General features: G+C 41.6%; 1 protein-coding gene and 1 non-coding gene across 2 annotated transcripts in view; one reads left to right on the top strand and one right to left on the bottom strand.

The window, feature by feature from the left end:
* Positions 1 to 5243, top strand: part of aco2 (aconitase 2, mitochondrial) — a 10509-nt gene extending 5266 nt beyond the window's left edge. The window contains exons 11-17 of the mRNA XM_046067949.1: positions 732 to 805; positions 938 to 1049; positions 1179 to 1457; positions 2219 to 2410; positions 3238 to 3370; positions 3456 to 3577; positions 3683 to 5243. Coding sequence (XP_045923905.1) covers positions 732 to 805; positions 938 to 1049; positions 1179 to 1457; positions 2219 to 2410; positions 3238 to 3370; positions 3456 to 3577; positions 3683 to 3817 — 1047 coding nt within the window. The 3' untranslated portion in view covers positions 3818 to 5243. The remainder of the gene's footprint in view (positions 1 to 731; positions 806 to 937; positions 1050 to 1178; positions 1458 to 2218; positions 2411 to 3237; positions 3371 to 3455; positions 3578 to 3682) is intronic.
* A 4260-nt stretch (positions 5244 to 9503) lies between these two features.
* Positions 9504 to 9597, bottom strand: trnai-uau. The gene is made up of 2 exons: positions 9560 to 9597; positions 9504 to 9539 (listed from the first exon to the last, which is right to left on the bottom strand). It is a non-coding gene; the product is annotated as a tRNA-Ile (tRNA).
* Between the last annotated feature and the right edge of the window lie 736 nt (positions 9598 to 10333).

Genomic DNA, 10333 nt, shown 5'->3' with positions numbered 1-10333 from the left:
TAGTGTGTTACCAACCGTTTCTTTTGTAACTGTGGTCCCAGCTGCCTTCAGTTGATTCATCAGTTCCCCCCCTTGTGGTTTTGGGATGATTCCTCACCGTTCGCATGATCAGGGACACCCCACGAGGCGAGATCTTGTGTGGAGGCCCAGACCGAGGGAGGTTGGCGGTGGTGTGGTGCTTCTTCCATTTCCTGATAACTGCACCGACAGTTGATCTTTTCTCTCCAAGTTGCTTTCCGATTCTCTTGTAGCCCATCCCAGCCTTGTGCAGATCAACAATCTTGTCCCTGATGTCCGTAGAAAGCTCTTTGGTCTTGCCCATGGTGGTGATGTGATGCTGGTTGTTTGGGTGTTGACAGGTGTCTTTTATACAGGTAACGAGGTGAGGCAGGTGTATTTGATGTAGATAATTGGTTGGGATTGGGGCTGTGTCTTAAAGAAAGACTAACTGGCTTGTAGGAGCCAGAATACTTGCTGTTTGGTAGGGGGTCATATACTTGTTTTTCCTCATCAGATGGTTATCAATTTTTATAAATTCATATGATGTGATTTTCTGGAATTTTCTTTGGGATTCTGTCTTTCACTGTTAGAATGTACATATGATTAAAATTGTAGATTGTAGCATTCTTTGTAAGTGGGCAAACCTGCAATATCAGCAAGGGGTCAAATACTTATTTCCCCCACTGTAGCTCTGGGTGACCAAAAACTCAAAAGTGTTGTGTCTTCTGTAGTCACAGATCCTTAGTGATGTTGGAGGTGTGGTCCTGGCCAACGCATGTGGACCCTGCATTGGTCAATGGGACAGGTAGGCAACAGCGCTACTTTGGAAGTGTTTGCACCGTGGCTTGCAGTGGCAAAATAGTTTAGTTTGACTTAGGTGTTTTGTTTAAGTAAAGATATTGTGTGTGTGTGTGTGTGTGTGTGTGTTTGCATTCAGGCAAGATGTGAAAAAGGGAGAGAAGAACACAATCGTCACCTCCTTCAACAGAAACTTCACTGCCAGGAATGATGCTAACCCTGCCACACACGCCTTTGTCACCTCCCCTGAGGTAAACTCACAGTTGAATAATTCACGCTACTAGATGTTCAACACTTGGTTTGCTAGTTGTGACACTACCAACGTACACACCCCTGCATATTATGAAGCTAAACACCTTCCATCTCCTCTTCTTCCTCAGATTGTCACTGCCCTCGCAATCGCAGGCACATTGAACTTCAACCCAGAGACAGATTATCTCACAGCCCCCAACGGTGAGAAGTTCAAGCTGGACCCCCCAAATGGAGATGAACTCCCTGCCAAGGACTTTGACCCGGGCCAGGATACCTACCAGCACCCGCCCGCTGAAGGCCTCAGCCTTAAAGTGGACGTCAGCCCTGAGAGCAGCCGGCTACAGCTGCTGGAGCCCTTTGACAAATGGAGCGGGGGTGATCTCAAGGACATGAATGTCCTTATCAAGGTCAGGTCTTTGACATGGCATCGTCTAGGGCTGGGCGATATGCACCAAAAAGTCATATGTTAGGTTAGTTAGGCAGAACTCCGGCATAAAATATTTATTGGTATTTTCTGCTAAGTTGGTTGGGGGAGTTTAGGGACATGTTTTAACTATCTGTAGGACCTTAGCTTGTTTGTATTTCACCATTTTAATTATACTTCATTCTCCAGATTATTTAAGTGTCACTGACTTATTAAATCCGCTTCCTTCAGTTCTCTTTACACTCAGACCTAACGTACCTCTGCTGCAGACAGGTCAGTGTGCCCCGCTTCTTTTTGTCTCTCCCTGTATGTCTGCTCTGGTAACTTTCTCCATCAGTAGTAGGCTACGTTGTATAAAGTTGGCGGAGGAAAAAAAGCAGAACTTGTCTTCTGGACCTGTCCTCCCGCGATTCCATTCGCAGCAGCAGCTGCGCCGCATGTTAGCCTTTCAAAACAAAAGCAACGTGGTAGCTAACGAATTACATTATTATTGTGTTCACCGTGGCTTTACCTGGTCCGTGCTTGTAAAATATCCACCGACTTGTAACTTTGGAAACATTAATGAACTCAACATCAGACTATATCGGTATAAATGGTATTGTCTAATTTCACATCTCTTAAAATGATATCGGTATACCACCCAGCCCTAGTATCACCCCTGTTGCAGTTTGTCTTTTAAACGTTCTAACTGCAGCTGTGTACAGAATGGTAATGTTTTCTACGTTCCCTTTCCGGTCTCCACAGGTGAAGGGAAAATGCACCACAGACCACATCAGTGCTGCTGGACCTTGGCTGAAGTTCCGCGGCCACCTGGATAACATCTCCAACAACATGCTGATTGGTGCGGTCAACAGTGAGAATGACGCCATCAACAAGATCAAGAACTACCTGACAGGGGAGTACGGAGGAGTCCCTGATGTGGCCCGTCACTACAAGGTGAGGTACCAGGAACTGGATTATTGGGGCAAAGCTGCTCTTTGGCAGCACACCGCTACTTTCTTCAGGTAGTCTGTCCTTCTAGCATTGTTGAGTTTAAATTTGGATTCACAGACTTGTAGTGGGACGCCATCAAACTAATTGCCAAAGATTCTGATAATTGATTTATCATTTTCAAGCAAAAACTCTGGAAATGTGAGGTTTTGCTCATTATCGTTGTCATTCTAAGTCGAATATATTTGGGTTTTGAACTATTTGAAAATAATTACTTGCAACAGAGATTCCACTTGAATAAGGACTGTGATTGGCTGCTTTTGCTGGTGGAGGTTGTTGATAGTGAAGGCAACATTAAGCAAGTTGAAGAAAGACTGCCAGCGGTTCCCCCCTTTTCACTATCGCACATCTAGCGAAGACATTTCCACTGCGAACCTCTGCCCACCGCGACCTCACGCTCTCCATCACAGTGGATGGGAGTCGTCTCCCATTCAGTAATGAGACTTGGTCGAAAAAGAAATTTCTTAGCTCACAAAGTAAATGAAAGAATCTAAACACGTGATTGTGGGAAACGTAATCAAAGCAAGATGATCATATACAATATATCTGTATAATGCTGCGTGGCGCTATCAATACGTGAATGAACACTTATTACATATTTTTATTAAAAACTGAATCAAGTTACATAAAAAATGGGCATCCTTTACAGTTTAGATTTTAACAGTGAACAAACCCTGCACATCAAAACCTAAATCACAGATATCTGCAGCTGGGCTCTCGTTTGCATCGAGAATTAATATGGCTTAATGCTCTTGCCATCCTCTTGTGTGTAGGCCAACGGTGTGTCCTGGGTTGTGGTCGGAGATGACAACTACGGTGAGGGCTCCAGCAGAGAGCATGCTGCGCTGGAGCCCAGGCATCTGGGAGGAAGAGCCATCCTTGTTAAGAGCTTCGCCAGAATTCACGGTACTATTACTGCTGAAGACTGTACTGTCAGTATGTATGAAAAGAAGTCCTAGTTTTCAACCAACAAACCTGTCTCTGACCTCAGAAACTAACCTGAAGAAGCAGGGTCTGCTGCCACTGACCTTCAGCAATCCATCAGACTATGACAAGATCCGCCCTGATGACAAGATCACCATCAAAGGACTCAAAACCTTCACTCCAGGAAAGGTAAATACATTACAGCTGAAAAAGGGGCCTCCTTAAGGTTGTTGTTTTTCTCCTAACGTTGTCGTCAGCAATGAGAACTCTGCCTCTTCGTCTCGTTCTCCACAGCCTCTTAGCGCGGTCGTGAAGCACAGCGACGGCAGTGAGGACACCCTGGAACTGAACCACACTTTCAATGAGACGCAGATTGAATGGTTCAAGGCGGGCTCCGCCCTCAACAGGATGAAGGAGCTGCAGCAATGATGAAGAGGAGTGAGGAGAAGAAATGTGGATGAGGATTTTCAGGGGGACAACAGGGTGATGAGGATTGTGGGGAAGAAGGCAGATGAGGAAGATCCTGGTAATGATTGGGCCATCATCTGCATTTGCACACAGTTTGGACTGAAGTGATGTGTCTGTATACCTCTAAGACTTCAATGTTGTCAGATTACTTCAGACTTACTCGCCAAGCTAATGTTGATGAAGGAACAATTGCAACCGGTCTGTTGTCAGATATTTCTATAATCCAAAGTATTTCAGTCCATTGCATTCTTGAAAAAACTGAAGCTGCTGTGTTTCAATGTCAAAAAGTGATAACTGGTTAGAAATCTGTTGTTTAAAAAAAAAAGGGGTGTTCAAACAGGTCAGTACAGCATGGAAACCACTTCACACTGGAGCTCAGCCAGCTGATGACAGTCAGTCACCTTGTTGCTTAAGGATTGTGTTGAGCACTGCATAGCAATAATATTGAGCTTCAGTCAGTCATTGCCATTCAGCCTGCCTTGATGTTATTGAAAATGAAGTGTAACTTGTGGGACGCATTGAACATTACAGATTGATTACTGTATATCTACAAGTGAGAGCATTTAGGGGTCCGTTTTTGTATTCACATCTTTCAGCGAAGTGTTTTTTTTATTTTAATTTATCACACTACATATTGTCAGTGTTACAAAAGGTTGCAGAGAACCACTGCAGACATTACCTAATATCCAAAAGGACTTGTATGCTTTAATACTGTGTAAGAATACAGTAACAAACCTCCTTCTTCCCCGACACCATCACTACCACCATCCTTAAACTGACCTCCTGATCAGCCCTTAACCTCTTTACAAGGTCAAACGCGTCATATGGTTTTCTCCATTGTTTGTTTATTTATATTTTTCCTGCAAAAGCTTCAGTTCTTGTGTTTATTTTACAGAAAAGGCTTTGGGGAAACTTTGACTTGTGTCCTTTTCCATCGCATAACAAGTGACTTTTTGTATTCATTTTACCCCAACAAAATGAAGGTAGATTTAACGAAAGGAACAGCACACCCGATTTTATTGAAATCTGATGTCCACTGCAAATTACTATGTGCTTTAAATAAGTAATTTGGCTACCGAGATTACTGCGTCAGCTGGTTTTGGTCCTGTGTGGGTATAATTAACTGAAGTTCACTCCAAAACCACCTAAACATGGGGTTGTCGTTACATCAGATCACAAGGCTGTTGTGCTTTTGTCCTCCACTGTTACACATAAAATGCAGTGAAGTGAAGTTGGACCACTCTCTTCCTTTAACCCATTGTATGTAAAGTTCTGGTTTCATGTTCATTTCCAAGTGTTTGTTTTTTTTTCTCCCAGGTTATCTTTTCTGTATTTCAGAAATGCCAGTGGGTTGTCAAATAAAAATTCACAGATCTCATTACATTTACATTTGCTCCAGTGATGTGACTAAAACCAGTCTTAAGATTGAGTTACCTGGTATTTTTTCATCCATCCTGTTTGCTGAAAATTAATCATGATTATCATGTCAAGTAGGCTCGTTGCAAGACTTTGAAACAATGGTTACATTCAAGAATCAAGTGTTTATCATCCTTGTAAATGTATGAATTTAAATCCTTGTATCCTTTTTAGAGCGATAGGTTCTTGACAGCTCAGATGTGTCTGCACATCTGGCCATTTTAAAATCTCACTGTCCCTCCATAATAAGACACTTGTCTCTTCTTATCTAGCCTTCATCTCTTTTCAGACAAAGAGGCCCGGAAATGATTTACTGGGAGGAATTTCCACTTGTAGAAGTAAGAAACTGCAACATGCTGCATAACAATAGTACTATCGATATACCATAACGGCATGAATACAGAACCAGAGCAGTAAACCGTTTGTAGGCTGGATGTTTGAAGAACCCCTCTAAATGCTCAGATTTGAACAATAATTTGTCTGATATGATTTTCTACAAAAAAAGTTAAATTATCTCTACTCATTGCAAAATAATGAGTAGCCTATTTAAATATACAGATATTGTTTATTTCAAGCAGAACTGAAGAAGTCCTTTGGATGAGGGACAAAACGTCTTCCAGTATCTTCAATCAAGTCCAGTTGCCCTTGACTTTAACCTTCGTTGGATAACTATGACCTGGATGACTGAGAATCTTCATAGACATTTATTTCAAGCGTTTAACAACTGAACACATGTCTCCTACTTCACTGGCAATTCCATTCTCAGTGTATGCGGACTGTAAGTTTCAAGTTTCCACATCAGATTCATGTTGAGCACAGAGAGATGTTCAGCAGATGAATGTGACAACAGACTTCTGGTGTCAGACTGGTAACAGTGAAGCTCAAACATCCAAGTGATGTGACAATAAGCGAAACACATTTTTGAGTGGCTTTAAACATGCTTTGGCTTAATGTGTCATGTAACCAGTGCATTCTGACCTTCAATAGATGTCTTCCAGTTCTGGATTTGCTAAAGGTTAGAGGTGAAGTGCCATGCTCAAGAGCATCCTGGTAGCATTAGTTAAAGGAATTATATTTTTTATTCACTTTCTTATATAAATTATAGAATTGCACCCTGTTCCTATTTGGAACACCTCTCAATATAATGTAGACCAATACAGCACCGCATTTCACTGTGACCTCAACAAAAAACGTTGTTTTGTCAACATAAAATTGCGCATTATACACTTTGAAAAGTTAGAATTTATGAATTGGTTGTGTACCTGATATAGTGGCCTCTGAGTGTATATATGGTCAAATGTGCAGATGGTACTTACAACTAAATGATGTCATCAGAAACGTCCCGGATGGAAGTGGTCTATTGATAGTGAATGAGAGAGGAGCGTTTGTGCGAAACGGGGATGGACGCCAGACGTTGCCTATAATAGGCTACATCTCTTTTGAAAGGAAAATGACTGTATGCACGAGAGCGTGACAGGAACAATTAAAAAAATAATAGTAATACAACCGGAGAAATAACACGGGCTGTTTGAAGTTTGCTTTAAAAAGCAATGGCATGTTTTACATAGACAAAAAAAATCCCACCACTTGTACCATGAGTAGATCTGACTTTGACATTTTATTTTGAAGGATTCGCCATACTAGCTCGAGCTTCACGCACAATACCTGTAGGCTATATGTGCAATTGTGTGATGGCTAAATCAGATAAAAATATACCCTGTCCCAGACCATTCAGCAGCCAATCAAAACTTACTCTTCTGATGAAAAGAAAAGCCCATTAAGAAACGTTTCCATCCATGAAGGGAACAAAGAGTGGACTGTGGCGTGGAGAAGCCCGCTGTTGTTTGTAGCTGCACAGTAACCCCCTGCACCCCCGCCCCGTCTCTGCCGCCTCCTTTTCATTTGCTGCTTCTTTTTCATCCCGCCTGTGTGCGCCGCATCCATACCAAGATCCTCCGACTTATTCACCACATGTCGCTCCGCCGCTTTCACCGGGTTTAATTACATAATTTGCCCCATATCGCGTCTGACTGACAGCTGATCGGCGCTTTAAGGGTGAGTAATCCTGTAATCGATCGGGTTTATGGGTGATTTGTACCTCACACATCCAATAATTAGGCTATTATTCTGTGTCGAGCAGACGGTTTATTGTGGGAAAATGATGTGATAGCCTTGAACTCAGAGCACAGATTTAGGCTACCAACTCCTTATTATCCGTATATGTGGCATGTTTTATTTATTCTGGTGTCACATTTTTTTGGCCGTCAGCTGAGCATCCTTTCGCCTTCTCGTCTCAAGCTGCCTCAGTGTGAGAATGTTCTGGAAACAACCCGCCTGAAGGGATTTTATTTTGTAGTGAATTATTTAGGCTCGTTCAGCCTCACGTGTTAACAAAGTATGCCATAAAACAGGTAATGCATGTGTCTCTTTAAAATGTTAAAGGGTTTAAAGTTTAAAGACTGGCTCCGTGTGTGTATGTGTGTGCGTGTGTGTGCAGGGTAGTTGACGTGCCTGCCATGCTGATGCAGGGGAGTACAGACAGCCACAGTGCCCTGGTTTCACAGGGAGGTGCTTCTGCCCTTTTGTCTGCTTTTTCAAAGCTTCTCCAGCTCTTCTCCTTCCTCCAATCCAGTCTGCAACCTGACTTTTTTTTTTTTTTTTTTTAAAGCAGTTATTAAATCTTTTTATCAACTCATTTGTCACAGAAGCACTGCACAGTGTAGACCCATTGAAGGAGTCCACTTTGTTGGCTTACTCTTGGCCTAACAAGAGGGGCGATGAAAGAGGAGCTCAATCAGTCAAGTTGCTGAATTATTTATAGGCTACATATTAATGCCTTGTCATCAGTCGTGGTATGATCCGTCTTCTCCTCTGTGCCACAGTGATGACGGACGTGTGTTAATCATCACTGCCTCAACACTATGATGCCAGGAGGGTAAAAGCCCCAACTCATCAGCCATTTGCAGGATAATTTTGCTAAATGAGCTTATAAACGGGAGAGATTAAAGGCACCCCTGCCTTGATGCGGAGGACCTTTGAACCCTTGCACTATTTGGACATGGTCTCTAATGTAGCCTTCTCTAATCCTCCATTTGGTATGGAAAATGTGCTTTTCCAAAGAATAACAGTAGAGTCATAAGGTCTTTTCAAGGATGTAAGAACGCTACCTCACAATTGCTAACTCATTACATAAAGTGTTGCTAAATGTTAACAAGAAATGACACACTGCAGTACAAGAATTACATGACAGAAAAAAAACTGCTATTAATGTAAATTTCTGTAATGCAGTCTGAAACACAGTATTATCAATTACATTTGCAACTCTTTATACTCTATATTATTTTAATTTTAGTGTATTTAAATTCATTTGACATGAGATGGAAGAGATTGTAGTTCTTAATGTAATGATAGCAAAGATGCAGGAGCGGCAGGTGACCAGACGACGTCAAACTAAGACAATAAATCCCTACTTTATTTTAATAAAATCACCCAGAGTCAAACATAAGAACTAGACCTGTAAGCAGGTCTAACTTAGGCCTCATCCACACTACTGAATTTTTGTTTTAAAACGGGGACCTTTTGTTACGTTTGCACCTCCTGTCCAGACTAAAATGGCGAAAACGAAGACCTAAAACATAGAAGTTTGAAAACGCTACTGATCCCATTTTTTGTTTTAAAAGTCCGGAGAGCGTTTTAGTGTGGATGTGCAAAACAATGACGCAGACGCTCACGTTTGGCTCTCTGAGTGGGTCTTAGAAGTCATGCAAAGCAGAAACACAATGCTACTGAGAGAGTTTTTGACTTGGTATTTTTATAAAAAGATTTTGTACTGTGCAAATAACACTTATAGCCTGCACTTGTACTGTGCATGTCACCATATTAGCCTACTTTGCAACAACTCCCAGTCTTTTTTCTGCCGCCACAACCGCTTTTAACTCCGTGTTACATTCAGTAACAGTCCCAGCTCGATATTGGTCCATGCAAAATAAAATCTGGTTTGGTTCTTTGTCTCTATTTCTTTATTTTTTTGCCAAATCTTCTGTAACTACAGAATAGACCATCTGCTTCATGTTTACGTGAACGGTCACTAGATGTGTGTTTTCAGTTGTTTTAATGTAGATGGAGATCAACTCTGATACAGCTAAAAGACTGTGGCGTTTTAGCATCCTGACAATAAACTGTTATTTTTTCTTGATCACAGATCTGTAATGTTGAGAAAGCTAAACTTTTCTGCTCCAGGTGAGGCTCGAACTCACAACCTCAGCATCACTCTGCAGGATACTGTCTTATAAGTACCACGCGCTGACCGATTGCGCCACTGGAGCCTGATGCTGTAGGTCTGAAATTTCCATTTGCACAGTATGATATTAATTTTTTATGTAAATAATCTGAATTTAATGAACAACCCTGTGGCATTAGAACAGTGCTTGCCCTATCCTATCAGTGAATGATGACAAATCCAAACCAAAATAAAAGCACAAATTTTATGAATAAAAGGAACCATAAACTATACCACCATCGACATAGTGGACTAACAGCACATCGCCCGATGAGTATCAAGATTTTAGCAATTCCTCAAGGTCAAAATACTTCTGCATTTGTCATTGACTTAAGTAGTAGTACTATAGCATAACATGGAAGCAGTCAAGCAAAGCACAAGAACCTCAAAACTTTACCTAAATATACTTAATATACCACTGATGCTAACCATCACTGACAGCATTACCACTAAAAGCCTTACCACTTGGCCACCACGACTACCTTTAAGCAGCTGTATGACATCCTCCACCACAGCTTAACACACAGAGGACACACTGTGGTTAGTGCTTGTCACAAAGCAAGAAGGAGTGTAGAGTTTACACAGGCTCTCTGTTCACCCATCATTTTACACAAAAAGACAATATAGCACTGAGTATTCCTTGACCTCTGTGAAGAGCTGCAATTCACATTCTGACAAAATCACGTAAATTATGCTTTTTCTTCAAGCACATAGAGATTGTTTTTTTCACCCTGTAACATCAGTACAGACCACACTTGTACGTTAATCTGCTCTTTTGTGAA

This window comes from Micropterus dolomieu, linkage group LG14 (assembly GCF_021292245.1).
Source record: "Micropterus dolomieu isolate WLL.071019.BEF.003 ecotype Adirondacks linkage group LG14, ASM2129224v1, whole genome shotgun sequence".
Lineage (NCBI taxonomy): Eukaryota > Metazoa > Chordata > Actinopteri > Centrarchiformes > Centrarchidae > Micropterus > Micropterus dolomieu.
The sequence above is the reverse complement of the archived record's forward strand: the minus strand, read 5'-3'. Positions and strand labels throughout refer to the sequence as shown.